This window comes from Microtus oregoni, unplaced genomic scaffold, assembly GCF_018167655.1.
Source record: "Microtus oregoni isolate MIOR12 unplaced genomic scaffold, Mior012 000025F_ref0000491, whole genome shotgun sequence".
Taxonomy (NCBI): Eukaryota; Metazoa; Chordata; class Mammalia; order Rodentia; family Cricetidae; genus Microtus; species Microtus oregoni.
This window is the reverse complement of record NW_024543084.1, coordinates 18736559-18757465: the sequence shown is the minus strand read 5'-3', so window position 1 is coordinate 18757465 and position 20907 is coordinate 18736559. Positions and strand designations below refer to the sequence as shown.

At 41.5% G+C, this 20907-nt stretch overlaps 1 protein-coding gene across 7 annotated transcripts in view; it reads left to right on the top strand.

The window, feature by feature from the left end:
• Gapvd1 (GTPase activating protein and VPS9 domains 1) overlaps positions 1–20907 on the top strand; it is a 78484-nt gene that overhangs the window by 33113 nt on the left and 24464 nt on the right. For 4 of the 7 annotated variants that reach the window (XM_041674367.1, XM_041674363.1, XM_041674364.1 and 1 more), the window contains 9 exons: positions 1423–1583; positions 4279–4408; positions 6523–6648; positions 8596–8769; positions 11762–11902; positions 14614–14748; positions 15282–15401; positions 17647–17724; positions 17849–18213. In XM_041674367.1, the coding sequence (XP_041530301.1) occupies positions 1423–1583; positions 4279–4408; positions 6523–6648; positions 8596–8769; positions 11762–11902; positions 14614–14748; positions 15282–15401; positions 17647–17724; positions 17849–18213 (1430 nt within the window). The remainder of the gene's footprint in view (positions 1–1422; positions 1584–4278; positions 4409–6522; positions 6649–8595; positions 8770–11761; positions 11903–14613; positions 14749–15281; positions 15402–17646; positions 17725–17848; positions 18214–20907) is intronic. The other 3 variants (XM_041674368.1, XM_041674366.1, XM_041674362.1) reach the window with 1 other exon arrangement.

The window sequence follows — 20907 nt, the reverse complement described above, 5'->3', positions numbered from 1 at the left end:
ACAAACTGTCCTTTATCTCTGCAGGAGCGTTGTGGTATACCCCCACGCTAAAGAAATAGAAAAAGGAAAAAAGGAAAGAAAAAAAGTATATTACTGGTAGGAGAAAAACAAAATAAAAAACTTTTTTGGGGGGCGGGGAGACAGAAGCAGGTGGATTCTGAGTTTGAGGCCAGCCTGGTCTATGGAGTGAGTTCCAGGACAGCCAGGACTGTTACACAGAAATCATCTTGTGTGTGCATTTGCGAGCGTGTGTGTACGGGTGCCCCAACATGCACAGGTGGAGGTCAGAGGTCAACTTTCTTGGAGTTAGTTTTCTTTTTCTACCAAGGAGATTCTGAGAATTGAACTCAGTGACTTTACTGCTTATCCATCATGTAGAATCTAGCAGTATCCCTGAGTCTCTGGAAAGGTCTGGTGTTGATATATTTCATAAGGAAGAAATGTGCTTTCAGAAACTGGCCCTGGTTTCCCAGTAGTTGTATATTCCTTTGCTGGGTGTGGCGTGGGTGCCTGTCAGTCATCTCAGCATCCAGAAGGTTTCCACCTCCTGGAGCAGTGCTGATAGTGGAGTCCTGGCTTCTCTGAGTTACATAGTACAGCCTTATCTTACAGAAATAGGACCAAGCATGTTACTTCATTGTGTGCCAGGTTTTCACCTGACATTTTTAAACACTTATAAATTTATTTATTAGTATGGAAGGCTGCTGGCAGTTAAAAATAGCTCAAGTGTCTTAAAAACATGAGAAACAAAGTAATGCTTTTTTTTTTTTTTAAAGATGGGTTTTCTGTAACTTTGGAGCCTGTCCTGGAACTTGCTCTTGTGTAGACCAGGCTGGCCTCTAACTCAGAGATAAATCTGCCTCTGCCTTCCGAGTGCTGGGATTAAAGGTGTATGCCACTACTGCCCAGCGGTTAGTGCTTTTTTTTGGCTAGGATGTGTTTCCTGCACCACAACTATGACCAGGTGCAGCCTTTCTGTCCAGTGGAGGTGGAACACTATTTCTGATGATCCGTTGCTAAAAACATTTTTTTTTAATTACATGTATAAGTGTTTTGCCTGGATGCATGTTTGTCTATGCATCAAGTGCATGTATGGTACCTGCGATAACCAGAAGAGGATGTCAGATTCCCTGGGTCTGGAGCTTAAAACAGTTTTAAGCTGGTATGTGGGTGCTGGGAATTGAACCCAGGTCCTCTGCAAGAGCAGCCAGTTCCCTTAACCGCTGAGCCATCTCTCCAGCCCTCTACTGTGTTAGTCTCAGGAGATTGACTAGAAGGACCCAGTGCTTGTTTTTTCCTGTCCATGTTTTAAACATCATCCTTTATGCATGCATGAATGTTCAACACTAAGAGAAAATATATTTTTGTATTCATGTGCCATATTCTTTATTTTGACCTTTTCTTTTAAATTATTTTATTTAGCAACTCGGAGCAGAAGCCGAAGTAATATGCTAATGGACTTACATATGGACCATGAAGGGTCATCTCAAGAAACCATCCAGGAGGTACAACCAGAAGAGGTGCTGGTCATTTCCTTAGGGACAGGTCCCCAACTTACTCCAGGGATGATGTCAGAAAATGAGGTACGAACAGGTTATTTTTTTTAAAAAAAAAAGGTCTATTTATTTATTATGTATACAGCATTCCTTCCATGTATGCCTGCATGCCAGAAGAGGGAACCAGATCTCATTACAGATGGCTGTGAGCCACCATGTGGTTGCTGGGAATTGAACTCAGGACCTCTAGAAGAGTAATGCTTAAGACCTCTGAGCCATTTCTCCAGCCCCTGAATGGGTTATTTTTTTGTTTTGTTTTTCAGGATAAGGTTTCTCAGAGATTCACCATCCTTTGCCTCTGCCTCCCTAGTGCTGGGATTAAAGGTGTGCGTCACCACTGCTTGGCACTTTGTTTTATTTGGGTTTTGATAATGAGTCTCACGTAATCCTAACTGGCTTGAACTCTGGTCTTCTGCCTCTAACTCTCAAGTGCTGGGGTTGTAGGTATATGCCACTGCATGCAACATAGAGGTTTTTAATACATAAAAAATATATAAAATAAAATTTAAAAGTGCTAGTGGTTTGCAAATAACAGATTTTTTTTTTTTTATGATTGTTCTGGGGCCGAGAAGTCCAAGATCCAGACATGTTTGGTGTCCTCTTAGGATCTGATTCCTGTAGCCCCCTCTCCTGGCCTCATGTGGGGAAAAGGTGCATGTGCTGAGTGTGGAAAACACTAGCCTCATGTGCAGCCCCTGTCCAAACTGTCATTCTGGGCTAGGATTTCACCACATCAATCTTCAGGTTATACCAATTCTTCTTTTCTTTCTTTTCCTCCCTGTTTCCTTTTCTTTCAAAAAATCTTTCTCTCCCTTCCTTCCCTTTCCTTTGAGACTAGAATTCGATGTACATATCTCCAGTATGTGAACTTGTTTTTTTTTTTTTTTACACACACATTACTTTATAAATAATACTAATCAAAATTTCCACTTCCTCCACCCCCACTCCCCCAGTATGTGAATTTGTGATCCTTCTGTCTACCTGAGTGCTGAGAATGTACGTGCCTGATACATTGGGGCTGGAGATTAAAGTCAGGATTTCACACGCGGGCAAACACTCTACTACTGAGTTGTATCTCCATTCCTGACAATGCATTATTTTCTAAAGTTTACTGTCCACACATGCTAAGCCCCTGTGAACAGTGGAGTAGGGCGACCATGACACTGAAGTTGGTGAGCACACCAAAACCAAAAGGGCTTGTTCTAGTGGCACAGGAGGGAAAGCCATGGCATTGTGGTGCAGAAGTTTGGTAAGACTTCTAGGGATTTGTAGGGAACGCTTTGTTTATTTTCTTAGGCTGGTAGAGAGGTAGGGTTTGTGTTCAGAGTTCAAAATTCCTAACATGCTTTCCATTGTGTGGTTAGGGGAAAAATGGAAGCAATAAATAAAAAATTAGGGAAATAAAAATTTTTTAAAGATTACTTTTTTTATGTATGTGAGTGTTTTGCCTTCCTACATTTGTGACTACATGCATTCCCAGTGACCAGGGGGGCCCATTATATCCCCTGAATCTGGAATTACAGATGGTTGTGCGCCATCATGTAGGTGTTAGGACTCAAACGCAGGTCCTCTGAAAGAACAAGTGCTCTTAACTACTGAGCCCAAAGTGGAAAAAAAAATGAGATTAGGGGGCTATGATGGCATAGTGTTTCTTATAGAGGACCAAGCATCCACATAAGGTAGCTTACTGTAACTGTAGCTCCAGGGAATCTATAGGTTCTTCAGAACCTTCCAGGCACCCACAGTCACACATGTACCCTCTGCAGCATACACAGGATTTAATTTTTTTAAAAAAACTTAAAAAAAAAAGAGAGAGAGAGACTGTGGAGTTGGGCATAGTGACCCTCACCTATAAATTATAGTCCTTGGGAGGAAGAGGCAGGAAGAATGCATGCTTAGGGTAAGCCTAGTCTGTCAGCATAGGCTTCCAAGGCACTGTAAGTAATAAGACCGTGTCTCATCAAATTAAAAAAGAGAGAGAGCAAGAGAAAGAAAGAGAAGGAAGGAATGGGGAGGGAGAGTAAGCATTGGCGACAATGAGTTTTAAGAATTTGTTAAGAGTTTAGAGTTAGAGGCAAACTGCTATTGTAGGCATGTGTGTATGCGTGTGCTTGTGTGTGTACACATACTCTATATATTTTGGCTCTTGGAGATTGATCTCAGGTCATCTGGCTTAAAGGGAAGTATCTTTCTTACCTGTTGATCTTACTGGCTTAGAAGCAACAACCTACATTCAATAAATGATGGCTTGTTTTTCAAGAAAGTTCATTGCTAGCTTGGAAAGTCACAGCTCATACATCCAGATGTTCCAGATGTGGTGGCTTACATGTGTAATTCCAGCACTCAAGAGACAGAGGCAGGGGCAAGGGCTAGCCTGGGGCACACAAAACACAATGAGACCCGCCAGATCCTTGGCTGAACACTAAGCTCAAGCTGACAGAACAGAACCCTGAAGTCTTCTGATGCCTGTGCCTCCCTACTGCTTCCCTGTTTGACTGTCAGTTGCTGACCCTGATGAAGAGTGGAAGACATAGCTGGAGTTGCCTTCAAATATGGACTTTGTTCTGAGTTAGCTGGGTGGGCCTCGCAGACAGGCTTTTAGTTAGAAATAGTTAAGAAGAATGGAAATATACACTTGTGGTTTATTTATTTTATTGTCAGTAGTCTTTCATTTATGATAAACCAAAAATTATATTCTATTTTTATTCTTTGTTTTTTTCAGGTCCTAAACATGCAGCTCTCGGATGGAGGACAAGGAGATGTCCCTGTTGATGAAAACAAACTCCACGGTAAACCTGACAAAACCTTGCGCTTTTCCCTCTGCAGTGATAATCTGGAAGGCATATCTGAAGGTGAAGGGCTACTGCATTCAGGGAGTGTGTGATCCCAGTTGTTCTGTGTTCTTTAAAGGAGCCTTATAATTTACAATTAAGCCATCATGCCTCTCACTAAGGAGGATAATGAAATTTTCTTCTAACGAGCTTTAACATGGCTGGAAGACTTTTTTCTAAATATAATTAAGATTGCAAGAGGCTGTTGGTCGTATATAATGGGAACATGTGTCCTCATTCAGTATTAAATGAATAACAGCAAGTTGTGTTTCTCAACTTGCTGTCTGTCAAAGCTTATAGAGCTCCTTTAGAAGGCTGTGGTGCATGTGCAGATGGGGAGAGTGGACTGACGAGCATTTCAGGATGTTGTGCATCCTCTTTCCTGTTGTGTTCCTGTATCCACACACTCACACCTGCCGTCAGGGCGAAGATAGACCTCAGCTGGTAGAATGTTTGCCTGGCATGCCTAGATCTAATCTTCAGTAACAAAGGAAGCTTTAAGCCAGAATGTGAAGTAAGAGTTTGTCATTCCATAATTTAGCGCCTTTTGTTTATGTATAGAGTCCAGTTTATTAATGTTTAAAGGAAGATATACATGAGTAACATATGTTCACTCTACAAAATGTGAAAAAGAAATAAACTCACCTGTAATTTCACTATTGACAGTTGATATTTGAATTATTTATAGCAAAATTAAGTTAATGACATTTTGTAACATTTTTACTTTTGTGTGCCAATAACATTCCCTTTGTAATTTGTGATCTTAAATAACATGTTTGTATTTTTATAATTTTCTTTTCTATCTTTCTGAGACAAGAGTCACAATGTATCCTTGGCTGACCCAGAATTTGCTAAGTAGAACAGTCTGGCCTTGCACTTACAAAGGTTCTTCTTCCTCTGTCTCCCAAGTGCAGAGATTAAAGGCATGACCACCACCCCTGGCAATAATATGTTTTAAAGGAATTTTTTAGCTTCAACTATGCCTGTAAATTTATTTTAGCATTCTATTGTGTGTAGAAATGTCGAATACTTCTACTTTTTATTTTATTTATTTACTTTTATTTATGACATATATTCCCGATTTTCCCAGTCAAGAGTTCTTTGAAACAATTCCATCAGCCTTAGGCAATCAGAAAATAGAAATGTCTGATTTGCTCATCTTGCAAATGGCCCTGCAGGTAATAGTTTTTTTTTTTTTTAATGATTTTAAAAATTTATTATATATAAAGTATTCTCTCTGTGTGTATGCCTGCAGGCCAGAAGAGGGCACCAACCCCCATTACAGATGGTTGTGAGCCACCATGTGGTTGCTGGGAATTGAACTCAGGACCTTTGGAAGAACAGGCAATGCTCTTTACCGCTGAGCCATCTCTCTAGCCCGTGACATAGGTTTTAAACTGACCATTAAGCCTGCTTGTGACCTTGTCAACTTCAGCCATTTTCATCTGGATGGATGAGTGGTCCTTGACACTAATGATGCAGCAGTTACGGAGCATACAGGTTCACAAACTTGCTGGCGTTATTCTGATGTCCAGGCGTCACCTGCCTCCTCTAGGTCCTGTGTGAGAGTGCAGAAAGTACGTCTACTTCTTAAATATTGCAGTCGTTCTACAAGAACCTTAGTCATTTTTTTCTTTTTCTTTTTTTTATTTTTTGAGACAAAGTTTCTCTGTAGCTTTGGTGCCTATCCTGGAACTAGCTCTTGTAGACCAGGTTGGCCTGGAACTCACAGAGATTCTCCTGCCTGTGCCTCCTGTGTGCTGGGATTAAAGGTGTGCACCACCACAGCCTGGCTATTATTATTATTATTATTGTTATGGTTTTTTTTTTTTGAAGATACGTTTTTAGAATGAGAGCTGTTGGCTCAAAGACATCTATGTTTTTAAGGAAATAAATACAATATTAAAAGTATTTTAAATCAGGCATGATGACACACATCTATTTTCGCAGGGTTCAGAAGGCTGAGGCAGAAGACTTGAGAGTGTAAGACTAGTCTGGGCCATGTAGTAAAATCTTTCAAAACAAAGCAGAACAAAAACTATAATCATTTTTTAGGCTGTTTTCATTGCATGAAATGTTCCATGATGACTTATGAATGTTTTAGAAAGATGCTGACAGAATGACCATTTCTTTAGGCCCTTCTAATCGCTCCAATTCAGTATCTTCTCTTGACCTGGAAGGAGAGTCTGTGTCTGAACTTGGGGCTGGACCTTCTGGGAGTAATGGAGTAGAAGCCCTGCAGCTGCTAGAACACGAGCAAGGTAAAGTGGTGGTGAGTGCAGCTGTACAGAAGAGTCTGTGGTTTCAAGAGAAGCATGTACGTTGGCTGTGTTTGGGAAGAGTCATTTAAGTGTAATTAAGAGTAATTTAATTTAAGCAAGTTCCAGGACAGCCAGGACTAATTTTGGTTTTTCAAGACATTTCTTGTAGCTTTGGAGCCTGTCCTGGAACTCTCTCTCTCTAGACCAGACTGGCCTTGAACTCACAGAGATACACCTGCCTCTGCCTCCTGAGTGCTGGGATTAAAGGCATGTGCCACCACTGCCTGGCCGCCAGAACTTTTATACAGAGAGGCCCTGTCTTGAAAAACCAAACAGAAAAAAGAAAAATAAAATCACATATTTGACAGGCCTTCTGAGTGCTTCCAGTGTAGGAGGTGACAGTCTTAACATGTGAGGTGTTAAGAAGTGAGTCAAGGGCTGGAGAGTTGGCTCAGCCATCTGTTGTGTCACACACTGTTCCTGGAACACTACACACGTCTTCTCACTGCAGATAGGGAGCCCACAACAGACCAAAGTCCTTTGATGAGCCATGACTTTTATCGGGGTTACTTATAGCAGAAATGACTCATAGACAACTGTTTAATCCCACCCCAGAAGGAGTAACAGCTCACAAGAGTTGAGAACCTAGAGTACACTGCCTCGTCCGCAGGCAGCTCATCAGGTTGAAGAGTGTCCTTTCCAAGTGACGCGGTTGGTCTAAACCTCTTGCAGGCAGATTAGCTGGCTTCTGCTTCTTCCAGACATCTTGTCTGGTCTCAGATTCTTCTTTGCAGTTTGGCTTTTCTTGACTCTACATGTCTGAGAGGGAATCTCAGCTTTTATTGTTTATTTGAATTGGAATATTTCAATTTCAGAGAACACTGTTAAACAATACTCTTAAGAAGACTTGCTGCTCTTGCACAGTACCCTGGTTTTGTTTTCAGCACCTATACGACAGCCTGTGTGGGCTCTGCAGACACCAGGCATGCCTATGGTGCACATACATATACATGCAGGCAAAAATTCATCTACATAAAATAATAAAATAAATTAATCTAAAAAGAAGGTGAATTGAGGCATGGGTATGCTGATGCAAGTCTTTAAACCTAGCACTCAGGACAGAGAGGATTTCTAGCTAGCTTGCTCTACACAGAGAGACCCTACCTTAGAAAAAAGAAAGAAAGTGAATTGAGAGCTAGATGTGGTGACCTATGCCTGTAATCCCATCATTACAGAGAGGGTGAGGTGGGAGGAAAATAAATTTATGCCTTTTTGAGGCCTTGTTTTAAAACAAAACAAAAAACATCAACACCAAAAACCAAAACAAAATTTTCTAAAAAGCAAATTGACCAGAGTGTGTTGTAGGGCTGGTCAGATGGCTCATAGATAAGAGTGCTTGCTGTGCAAGGTTGAATACCCTCAGCATTGGGCCACAGAGACACTGTCCTTGAAGCTTGCTTAGATAGAATGCTGAGTTTTCAGTGCAGTGTAAAGTGAAAAGCAATAGTGAGGACACTTTGCACTTCTAAATGTGCATATCACATACACAAAACGAGTTGTAGAAAATTGGTCTAGAAAAGAATGAAAACTGTAGAATGCACACTTGAGAGCTATTGCCAAGTGAAATAGTTTGCATATGCGTTTATCACCTAATTATTAACAATAATTGGATCCAGTAAACCACCCTGAAGTGTTTACCTTTGCTTTCCTGTTTGGCTTAGTTTTTCTCATTTAGACTGGGCTCCTCTATCTCCTGTCAGCAGTGGTTAGGTGGAGATCTCTGCTAATCTTTATTGGGGTGAATTGATCAGTGGGGAGCAGGCTGGAATGTGTGCTTATTAATGATAAAATGAATAACTTAAAGTTTAAAGATAGAATCCCGTTAGGTCAACCAAAAAGTCGTAGCTTTGCCACCATTTTTAAAGTGCTTAAATTTGTTTTTGATAGCTACAACTCAAGATAATCTTGATGATAAACTGAGGAAGTTTGAGATTCGTGACATGATGGGACTAACAGATGATAGGGACATATCAGAGACAGTGAGTGAGACCTGGAGCACCGATGTCCTGGGAAGTGACTTTGACCCAAACGTGGATGAAGATCGTTTGCAAGAGATTGCAGGTAACTGGTGTTCAGGGCCTGCAGGAATGAATAACTATCTAGTTGTCAGGTTTGTTTGTCCATCACGGGAGGGCTAGAGGTAGGGCTCTCAGCATTGCCTAGGTTGATGGCTTCCATGTGCAACAAGGCATTTCAGTGTCCAACCTAAACAGGCATGTGTTAACTACTGTTTATGTTAACCCTGCCACGCTGGTAAAATGGCTGATCTGGGAAAGGCATTTGCTGCTAAGCCTCATGAGCTGACTCAGACCCCTAGGAGCCATAGAGGAAAGAAGAGAACTGTCTCCCACAAGTTGTCCTCTGACCTCCGTGTGTGTCATGTTTCAGCACAGTTCTACTACATACTTTTTTAAAAAAAGAAGAAAGGTTAATCCCAGTTCTTATGAGGCAGAAGCAGGTGGATCACTGTGAATTCAGGCCAGCCTGGTCTACATAGGTAGTTCTAGGACAGCCAGGGACTACACAGAGAAACCCTGTCTTGAAAAAAAGGAAAGACCTACACAAGAGTCTTTTTGGTTTTTCCGAGACAGGGTTTCTCTGTGGCTTTGGAGCCTGTCCTGGAACTAGCTCTGTAGACCAGGCTGGTCTCAAACTCACAGAGATCCGCCTGCCTCTGCCTCCCGAGTGCTGGGATTAAAGGTGTGCGCCACCATCGCCCGGCCACAAGAGTCTTTTGAGTTAATTTCATGTCAAGTTTTATCTCTGGGGCATAGTATATTTACTCAGTTTATGATTAGCTTATTGTCTTTTTGAGGCTAAAAACCCTACCTTAAAACGAAGGTTCCGTAGACTGTATTCATAACATATGGGCTCAGAGAATGCTGAAGTTCTCTAAAAGGAGGGCTGGAGGTGTAGCTATTGTTGGGACACGAGCCTACCCTGTGTGATGGTCTAGGAACTGTTCCCAAGCACCACAAAACCATAGAAAACAGTGAAATGAACTCATTTCCAGAAGGACTAACTCTCTTCTAAAGTGTAACTAACCAGTTTTTCCTTTTTTAAAATGTCAGTTTATTTATTGTGTTAGGACATTCAAAACCTGCCCTTTTTAGAATGCTCTTTTGTGACTTTTGAAAGATTCATACAGCCTTTTAATTACTATCTTCCTTTTCTTTTTAAATCATGAAAAATATCAACCGCAGACAACAGAGAATGGTAGAAACTCACTGTACCTGGCCCTGAGCTAAATTAATTAGACACACATGGCCATGTTTTCCCATTCTTCCCCATCAGGCTTAGGCAAATTCCAGATATTTGTATTTCATGTGTATGAGTGTCTGATATATATATATATATATATATATATATATATATATATATATATATATATAGTGTGTGTGTGTGTGTGTGTGTACTGCATGTGTACCTGATATCCGCAGAGGCCAAAAGTGGTCATTGGATCCCCTGGAACTGGAGTTACAAACATTTGTGATCCACTTTGTGGGAGTTCTGGAACTGAGCCTGGGTCATCTACAAGTGCAACCAATGCTCTCAGCTGCGGAGCTGTCTCCCATGCCCTTATTCGCAGTTCTCTTATAATTTTAGATCTGTAAAAGGTAGCTTTTACTTGTAACTAATTTCAAAGCTTTCTCATAACCCAAATAGAATGTTTCTTTTTTTACATAAATGATTTTATTTTTATTTTATGTGCATTAGTGTTTTGCCTGCATGTGTGTCTGTGTGAGGGTGTCAGGTTCCCTGGAACTGACAGTTGTGAGCTGCCATGTGGGTTTGGGAATTGAACCTGGGTCCTCTAGATGAGCAGCCAGTGCTCTTAACTACTGAGCCATCTCTCCAGCCCCAGAGTTATTCTTTTATTAGCTTGAATCAAATGTAGTGTAGAGTTTCCATCTTCAATTTGTCTGTGTACCACATGTATACGACAGCTGAAGAGGCCAGAAGAGAGTGTTGTATCCTCTGGCACTGGAGTTACAGCTGTCTGTGAGCTGCCATGTAGATGCTAGGAATCAAACCTAACTCTTTTGGAAAAACAGCCAGTATTTTTTTTTTAAATATTTATTTATTTATTATGTATACAATATTCTGTCTGTGTGTGTGTCTGCAGACCAGAAGAGGGCACCAGACCTAATTACAGATGGTTGTGAGCCACCATGTGGTTGCTGGGTATTGAACTCAGGACCTTTGGAAGAGTAGGCGATGCTCTTAACCACTGAGCCATCTCTCCAGCCCAAGCAGCCAGTATTTTAACTGCTGAACCATCTCTCCTCATCTTGAGTATATTAAATGCAAGCGTATGGTAATGTTTCATTCCCTCCAGTTGTGTTTTTTAGTATTGTATAGAGATTTCCCAATTGGTTTTGTATTATTTTATTCCAGATGCCAATGTAGTATTGTTCTTGGCCACAAGCAGTATTTGCAGTTGGCTGAGTGCTGTGAAGGAGCTGTGTAGTCTTGCAAATGTACTGCTCTGAATTTATTGCTGATATGCTGGAAGAAAACGTATTTGGCTAATATAACTTTCTGTGGTTAAATTCTCTGGCATCCCTGTGGGACTATAAAGGTAAAAAAGATATCAAGGACATAGATAAGATTTGCTGAAAAGCCACGGTGAAAGTAAGTTGCCATGACTCTAAAGATATGTTTTCCCTGTGGAGAGTCAAAGTTAAGCAGGAGGAAAAGAAGATTGTGGTCCTGGAGGGATGGCTCAGCAGTTAGGGCAATACATTTACTGCTTTTCCAGAGGAGAGGGCCTGAAGTCAGTTCTCAGCACCACGTAACTCTGGTTCCAGGTATTTGATGTCTCTTCTGATCTGCTTTGGCTCTTCCATGTGTGTGGTACACATAATTCAGGCACATATATGCACATGAAGTAAAGAAAAGGAGGTTGTGCCAGTGTGTTCAACTGGGAACTTTGTGTTTTTAGTATCAGACTTAAATGAAATTCCTTCCTTGGCCACTTTCTTGTTGGTAAGATTTTGTTTACCACTGTTCTCAGAACCTTCTAACATTTTGTTCCCACTGGTTTGTGCAGGTGCAGCAGCAGAGAATGTGTTAGGCAGTTTGCTGTGCCTCCCAGGTTCAGGGTCAGTTCTCCTTGACCCTTGCACTGGCTCTACCATATCAGAGACCACAAGTGAAGCTTGGAGCGTAGAGGTATTGCCAAGTGACTCAGGTTAGTATGCTGTCATTATTTGCATATTTTATTGTGTAAGGGGTCCTAATTTCTATATTAGATATATTTTTCCAACTGATATACTTTTTGTTTTGTTTTGTTTTGTTTTTTGAGACAGGGTCTGGTCCAGGCTGACTTTGTATTCAAAATCCTCTGCCTCAGTCTATAAAAGTACTAGAATTTTAGGCATTTAACATAATACCTGATGACTCATACACACATACACATAAGACAAATGCCAGAAAATCAATTGTTGAATTTCAAGTAGAAGATTTTCTTTTCATCAAGGAAAAGTTTATTGTTAGTTAGCATTGATTAACATAGTAAATGCTACTAGACGTGGTGGCGCATGCCTATAACCCCAGCCTTTGAAGGCCAAGGCAGACAGATCTCTGAGTTCAAGGCCAGCCTGGTCTACAGAGTTCATGGACAACCAGGAATACACAGAGAGACCCTATCTCGAAAAACCAAACCAAACCACAACAAAATAATAATAATAATAATAATAATAATAATAATAAATAATAGTATAGCAAATGCTTTCTGAGTCTGTATTAAACTATATTTGAAGCAATTGTTTGAAACTCAGCAGAGTTTTATGTGTATGTTGTGTTCAGTATCTTTCACCAGTTCATCCCAGGATGAGAGTAATAGCTCTGCTCAGACTGCACATTTGCGTTTCTAGTCAACGTCCTTACATTTAGCCCTGGTGGCCACTGAGATAGCTTAATGAGTCCAAGGCCTGAGTTCAGTATTCAGAAGGAGAGAACCATTTCCTAAAAGAGAAGCACAAGCACACATGCACACATGTAAATTTAACCTTGGGGGGCTGGAAAGATGGCTTAGTGGTTAAGAGCATTGCCCGCTCTTCCAAAGGTCCTGAGTTCAATTTCCGGCAACCATATGGTGGCTCACAACCATCTGTAATGAGGTTCCCTCTTCTGGCCTGCAGACACACACATAGACAGAATATTGTATACATAATAAATAAATAAATATTAACAAAAAAATTTTACTTTGGGAATAACTTGTCCCTTTTAAGGGATGTCTAAAAGTTTATTAATCTTTTTTAAATAAAAAACAATTTTTAAAATTATATGTTCATATTGGTGTCTGTATGTGGGTATGTGCACATGTAAATGCAGGTGCCCACAGGTTATTGGGTCTCCTGGAGCTGGAGTCTGGTTTTCATGAATGGTCTGTTGTGGGTGCTGGGAATTGAACTCCATCCTCTGAAGAGCAGAAGACATTGTTCATTGAAACATCTCTCTAGCCCTAATTTATTTATGTTTAGTTTTTATGTCTGAGTGTTTGTGTGCATGTATGGCATGTGTGTGTACAAAGGCCTGTGGAAGTCAGAAGAGGACGTCCAACTCCCTGGGACTGGAGTTACAGCCATTTCTGAGCTGCCGTGTGGGGGCTGGGAACTGAACCCAGGTCCTCTGTAAAAGCAGCAAGTACTCTGAGCCATCTCTTCAGTCTCTTAAAGGGTACTTAATTTAGTGGCACATACCTGTTATTTCCGCTTGTGCTATACAGCAAGACCCCTTTTCAAAAAGCCAGTGGATAAATAATTAAGTAAAGAAGTTTTTTGGGTTTGTTTGTTTTCTTTTCTTTCTTTTTGGGGATGGTTTAAGGCAGGATCTCTCCATATATCTTGGACTTTTCCTGGAACTCGCTCTGTATATCAGGCTGGCCTCAAACTCCCAGAAATCCACTTGCCTCCGTTCTCAGTGCTAAGATCAGTGGTGTCTGCCATCATGCCCATCTTAAAGTACTCTTTAAAAGTATTTATTTATTTACTGTTTATTCATCCATCCATCCATTTATTTATTTACTTACTTACTATACAGTGTTCTGTCTGCACAGCAGGAAAGGGTGCCAGATCTCATTACAGATGGTTGTGAACTACCATGTGGTTGCTAGGAATTGAACTCAGGACCTCTGGAAGAGGGAGCTAGTGCTCTTAATCTCTGAGCCATTTCTCCAGCTCAAATGTAGTTTTGGGCTTTGTGATGAGCTCAATTTTTTTTCTTAGATTTATCTACTTATGTATTTTACATATGTAAATGCTTTGTCTTCATGCACACCAGAAGAGGGCATTGATCCCATTGCAGATGGTTGTGAGCCACCGTGTAAGTGCTGGGAATTGAACTCCAGAACCTCTGGAAGAGGAGCTCGTGCCTTTAACTGCTGAGCCATCTCTCCAGCCCTTTTAAAAGCGCTTTTGAAACATTAAAATTTAGACAGATCAGTGCAACGCTAAGCTATTCTGTACCTTCTAATACTGTTTTCATGTTAACCAAGAATGTATTTTGGTTACTGTGTGGTGGTGTGTGTGTGCTTTTAATCCCAGCACTCAGGAGGCAGAGAGGCAGGCAGATTTCTGTGAGTCGAGGCCGGCCCGGTCTACAGAGTGAGTTCTAGCACAGGCTTCAAAGCTAAAAGCTACACTGAGAAACCCTGTCTTTAAAAACTTATATATGTTTTGTTTTTCTTTCTTTCTTTTTTTTTATAGAGGTTAACATCTGGACAAAACAAACTGATTTATATCAGAAGAAAGTCATAACCTTGCCTTTTTGCAACCCTGATCTAACTAGCTCTGCTAAGTAGCTTAGACTTAACCTTGAGAGCTTGTTTGTCCGAGTCACAAAAGCTGAACTTTCCATGCTCACTGAATTACTAGGTGACTCTTCCTGTCTTCTGTTCAGAGGCTCCAGACTTAAAGCAGGAGGAGCGGCTCCAAGAGCTTGAGAGCTGTTCTGGACTGGGCAGCACGTCTGATGATACGGATGTCAGGGAGGTCAGTTCCCGTCCCAGCACACCAGGCCTCAGTGTTGTGTCCGGTATGTCTGTCTTGTTTTAAGGACTAGGAATTTGAAGGCATCCTCTATTTCCTATTTATAAAGTGTTACCAAAGAGATAGTGGGTTTCATCATTGTTGTTTCATGGTATGGTACTAGCTGTGGATCCCAGGCTGGGCATGAAGGTCATGCTCCCTCACTGCATCTCCATCCCCAAGAGAGATGTTTGACTTGAGAGTTTAGTCATCTCCATCATCATCCTTCATGATCTTTGAGAACTTAATGTGTGGCTTTTACAGCCTGTGGAAACTATTGATGATCTTCTACAATTCTTGATATTGTTGGTAGCTTCTGCTACAATATTTAGGTATAACACGGTAATTCTGATAATGTATAAAGTAAGATGAGTGTATTTGAATGACAGTATGATAAATTCACAGTACTCAGCAACACACATGTATAGAACTGGCATATATAAAGTTTGAGAAAGAATTTCTCCAAACTTCATAGAAATTTGTGTAACTACTCTATTCTTGTAGTTTATTTACTTACTTAATTTTGCTATATTTTCAAAGGTATAAGTGCTACATCAGAGGATATTCCCAATAAGATTGAAGACCTGAGGTCTGAGTGCAGCTCTGATTTTGGGGGTAAAGATTCTGTAACTAGTCCAGACATGGATGACATAGCCCATGGTAAGTAGTGGAAGACAAATGGCATTTTAAAATGATTATATCATAACCTTCCGTGGTGATAATCCTAGCACTCAGGAGGTGGAAGCAGGTGGATCTCTATGAGTTTGAGACTTGCCTGCTCTACATAATGAGAATCTGTCTCAAAAACACCAAAGTGGGCCTGGGGAGATGTCTCTGCAGTTAAGAGCACTGACTGCCTTTTCAGAGGTGTTAGGGGGTCAGTGTTAACAAAAATACTTTCTCCAGAGTAGAGGCATGGGAATTTAGAAATATAGTGAAGAATATGAAGATCTGAATGAAAATGGAGAAACAGAAACATATAGGATAGTATCAGGAAGGAAGTTTTCAGTGGGTATTGAAAATTCAACAGCGTTTAATTTCCAACTGTTTAAAATATCCCTGACTTCAAAAGTTAGGAGTAAGACAAAAGACTGCATTAACATGATACAAGGAAATGAACTGACCAGTTGAAGGTCTCAGGCTATATCCATAAATATTCTGTTACTAGAACAAAACAAGTCACCAGGTCACGCTTGCACCCTAGACCAAAACACTCTGTACGCAAACCATTCCCTGGGTGGAATCCCAAGTATCTCCATAAAGGAAACTGGAACTTAGTTGGACCCTTAGGCTCTTGTTTGAGGTGGGAACAGGTCTACTTCTTTATTCCTGGAGCCCAAGAACTGGCCAGTAGCCACAGCTGTTGACTATAACCTTGAGAAAGCAGAACTCTCTGCCCAACACCTGGGTGGGGCCTTTTTGAGGTAAATGCAAGACAACTATGCAAGAAACTAGAGGCAAAAGGAACTCTCTGACTTTGGCCAACTTGGAAACTCACAGAGGAGCTAGACCCTTAGTACCCACATGGTGGCTCACAACTGTGTCTAGCTCCAGGGCCAAGATGGTCCAATGTCCTCTTCTGGCCTCCGTGGATACTGCATGCACACACAGGCATACACACAAGATAAAACTAAATATAAAAAAAGCCAACAAACAGTAACAACAAAGGCCATATACTGTTAATATTTCATCGATTAGTATAACTCTCAGGCATAACTCATCAATGTGTACTTTAAATGTTCATATTCTAAATCTGAAATAAGGAAATCTATGAATGAAGAAAGTTTTATTCTCTGTATATTAATCTATTTTAATATTTAACACTTCTAGTTGTGTTAAGATGTGCATAGGGGTTTCTTTTTAGCAGTGGGGGCTCTGTAACCTAAAATAGTACATTTAGAGGTTAGAGTTTTTAAAATCAAGTCATCTGCTGAAAGCCATGTTTATACTTTCAAAATTCACAGTTCTTTTTTTTTTTTTTTTTTTTTTTTTGGTTTTTTGAGACAGGGTTTCTCTGTGGTTTTGGAGCCTGTCCTGGAACTAGCTCTGTAGACCAGGCTGGTCTCGAACTCACAGAGATCCGCCTGCCTCTGCCTCCCAAGTGCTGGGATTAAAGGCGTGCGCCACCACCGCCCGGCAATTCACAGTTCTTTAATCACCTCCTTTTTGGATAGTATTGCTTGATTGTATAGGTCGGGGGAAGTTAGTCTCTGAGGGCGTGAGCCATTAGGAAATATGGTTGCCGTCTCATGATTGTGCTCTTCACACTAGCTGTGGCAACACCCACATTTGTCTACCCTCTAAATGTAGTGAGAATCCTTACATGCAGATTAAAATGTAGGGTGATCAGAATTTTTTGCTTCTTGTTTTTCTTTTTTTTTTTTAAAAAAAAAAAATTTATTTATTTATTATGTATACAGCATTCTGTCTGCATGGATGTCTGCACACCAGAAGAGGGCACCAGATTTCATTACAGATGGTTGTGAGCCACCATATGGTTGCTGGGAATTGAACTCAGGACCTTTGGCAAAACAGCCAGTGATCTTAACCGCTGAGCCATCTCTCCAGACCCCCTTGTTTTTCTTTCTTTTTTTTTGTGTGTGTGTTTTTGTTTTTTGTTTTTGAGACAGGGTTTCTTTGTGTTGCCCTGGCTGTCCTGGAACTCACTCTGTAGACCAGGCTGGCCTTGAATTCAGAGGCTGCCTGCCTCTCCCTCCCTGTCAGGCACCACCACTATCTTGTGGGGTAATCAGAAATTGATATTTATATGTTTTACTTATTTCTGGTAAGCTTCTGAGGTTCTAATTAATCAAGAGAGAGAAATTGTGGAAGAGTACCAGTGCCTTCTTCAGTGTGGGATGTGCTGTCTACATCTGGCTTCATCTCATGGTTGGTCTTGTTGTAGGTGCCCACCAGCTGACCTCGCCTCCCTCGCAGTCAGAGTCTCTGCTTGCCATGTTTGATCCACTGTCTTCACACGATGGTAAGCTTGTGGCAAGAACTTTTGGACTCTTGTCATAAACAGAAGCAAGATATTGCCAGCCTCTGGTTGATGCCTTTGTTGAATAGTTCCATGCTGTCTGTAATACTTCTTTGCTGTGTTACAGGGGCCTCTGCTGTGGTAAGGCCGAAGGTTCACTATGCCCGACCCTCGCACCCACCCCCGGATCCTCCAATCCTGGAAGGTGCAGTGGGAGGGAATGAGGCCAGGCTGCCCACCTTTGGTTCTCACGTTCTAACCGCAGCTGAAATGGAGGCGTTCAAGCAGAGGCATTCTTACCCTGAGAGACTGGTTCGCAGCAGGAGCTCTGACGTAGTGTCTTCTGTGCGGCGGCCCATGAGTGACCCCAGTTGCAACCGCCGTTCTGGGAACGACGAGCTCCCTCCAGCTGCAGCCACGGGTGCTACTTCTTTGGTGGCTGCACCTCATTCGTCATCTTCTTCTCCGAGTAAGGACTCTTCAAGAGGAGAGGTATGGGACACTAGCCATGTAGAGCTTTCGCTTTATGGTCAGCCAGTGTTCTATGTTACGGGTTCCTATGATGTCTGAAATGAACATGGAATATGAATTGAAGATTGAGGATGACTGTGGTTGTAATTAAAGATGATCTGTCATGCTGGGCGGTAGTGGTGCACACTTTAATCTCGGCACTTGGGAAGCAGAGGCAGGTGGATCTCCATGAGTTTGAGGCCAGCCTGGTCTACAGAGTGAATTCCAGGACAGCCAGGGCTACACAGAGAAAAACCTGTCTCAAACAAAGAAAAAAAAACCCTCTTAGTCTAGTCATCTATTGAATAGATACAACACAGCTTGGTTCTGTGGTCTTGTTAGATCTTTTCTCCGAGCAGAACACCTAGGACTGACTCCTAGTACTCTCTTGATGATTAAATGAGGAATGCCATTTTATTTGAAAGTCATGAAGTTGGGAAGACAAAATACTTCTTTCTCAGCCCAGTTCAATTCTTTGTTGAGTTCATTGTACATTTCCAACAGGTGACACATTTGTTGTGATGCTGTCCTGCATGTGATCCCACTCGTCAGCACTCTGAAATGTCACCCCAGCCGTGTCTCCCCATGTCTCTTTTCATTTGTTTTATTGGTTTGTTATTGTTGTTATTGTTGCTGTTTTTGAAAAAGGTTCTCATTATCTATTCCAAGGTGACCAGAAACTTACTATGTTGACATGGCTGGTCTTGAACTTGTGATAATTGTTATGCCTCTGCCTGCACTCCCCTGAGCCCTGGTTAGAGCAGCAGGACTCCACAGTCACTGTCACCAGGCCTTGTACACTTTCACTCTGCTGCTTGTTCACTTTCGTCTCGGCCAATTTTTTACCCTTTATTTTAAGATCGTTTTTATTTTATGTGTGAGTGTGTTTGCCCAGGTGTCTGTCTGTGTACCATACACATAAAGCACCTGCAGAGGCCAAATTAGGGCATCAGGTCCCTTAGGACCAGAGTTACAAATGATTGTGAGCCAGCATGCGAGTTTGGGAATGGGAGCTGGTGCACTAGAAGAGCACGCAGTACCCCAACTGCTGAGCTCCTACGCTGTATTCTCTGTCTCTTCCTAGAGTTTAATTTTTCTCTAAGGATCTTAGGTCCTTTGGTCAAAACTAGTTTTTAGAAACTGAGATGAGTCAAAACTCATTTCTGTGGCATGTTGCTGCTCAGAGCTCTCAATGGCTAGAGCTAGGTGATATTTGTGTGTGAGCCTCTGTGTACACAGTCACCTCCGTGTTCACTTCATCTCTGTCTTTCTCAGCACAGAGGAAGCAGTGAGCGCACACTGAGCACTTGGTTTCAGTCTGGAGAAAAGTTTATTCTGTTTCACTCCCTCTCCCCTGCTTTCACTCTTCAATAGTGAGAAACTGCTTTCGTTATTCCTCGTGTGAAAACGTGTAGACAGACATCCCAGCACCACCTCTAGCTCATGCGTGTAAACGTGTACATAAACATTCCAGTGTCACCTCTAACTCATGTGTGTAAATGTGTACATAAACATTCCAGTGTCACCTCTAACTCATGTGTGTAAACGTGTACATTAACATTCCAGTGTCACCTCTAACTCGTGTGTAAACGTGTACATTAACATTCCAGTGTCACCTCTAACTCATGTGTGTAAACGTGTACATAAACATTCCAGTGTCACCTCTAACTCGTGTGTAAACGTGTACATAAACATTCCAGTGTCACCTCTAACTCATGTGTGTAAACGTACATAAACATTCCAGTGTCACCTCTAACTTTCCTGCCACATGAGCTCCGGTCTCTCTGATTGCAGGAATCACCTGTTAAGTGTTTTTAGGTAATTTTATTCTCTCTATTCACATGAAGTCTTCTGTGTAGAAAGAGACTGTTGGTTACAAAGTAGAAAGCACTCAGAATGAGATCGGACTAATGGGCAAGAAAAGGCACTGCTCTAACAGCCAAGAATGTACTTTAGTCACAATTCTGTAAATAAAAGAAATGGAAATTAAGAGATTTTTTGAGGTCACATAGGTTAGTAATGGATTACTGGCCCTGTCCTTGAATGTGAACAGAGTTGATGATGACTGTATGATTGGTGACCAAAGGCAGGTCTAGGTTTGATGGGCAGCTGTGCCACATGCAGGCTGTGTAACTTGAGGAAGGTTACCTCATTTAGCTTCATGTTACTCATATATAGAAAGGATTTTAGGACAGGGCATGGTGGTACACACTTTTAATCCCAACACTGTTTAAACTCACAGGAGACAGAGTTTAGATCTCTGAGTTTTAGGACAGCCAGGGGTTACACAGTGAGACCCAGCAATGGGGCAGGGGGAAGGACTTAAGAACTGAGCATGGTAGCTCATGCCTATAATTCCAGTAATTGGGAGGCTGAGATAGGAGTATTGCTAAGGAAGAGGTCAGCCTGGGCTACAGATTAAGACTCTGTCTCAAAACAACAACAACAAAGCCCCTAATAACAGGAGCTATTTTCTCAGGCAGCTGAAGGGCTGAGAGATCTGTTCTCATGCTGGGTTCTGACACACCAGGTTACTATTGCTACATCACACAGTCCCTGCCCTCATTAGTATTCACTGCACTGCTTTTACTTAGGGTTTCCTGTTTTGTTTTGTCTTGCTTTTGTGCTGAGGATTGACCCCAGAGTTGGTACCTGCTGAGCACTTGTTCTTTCTAC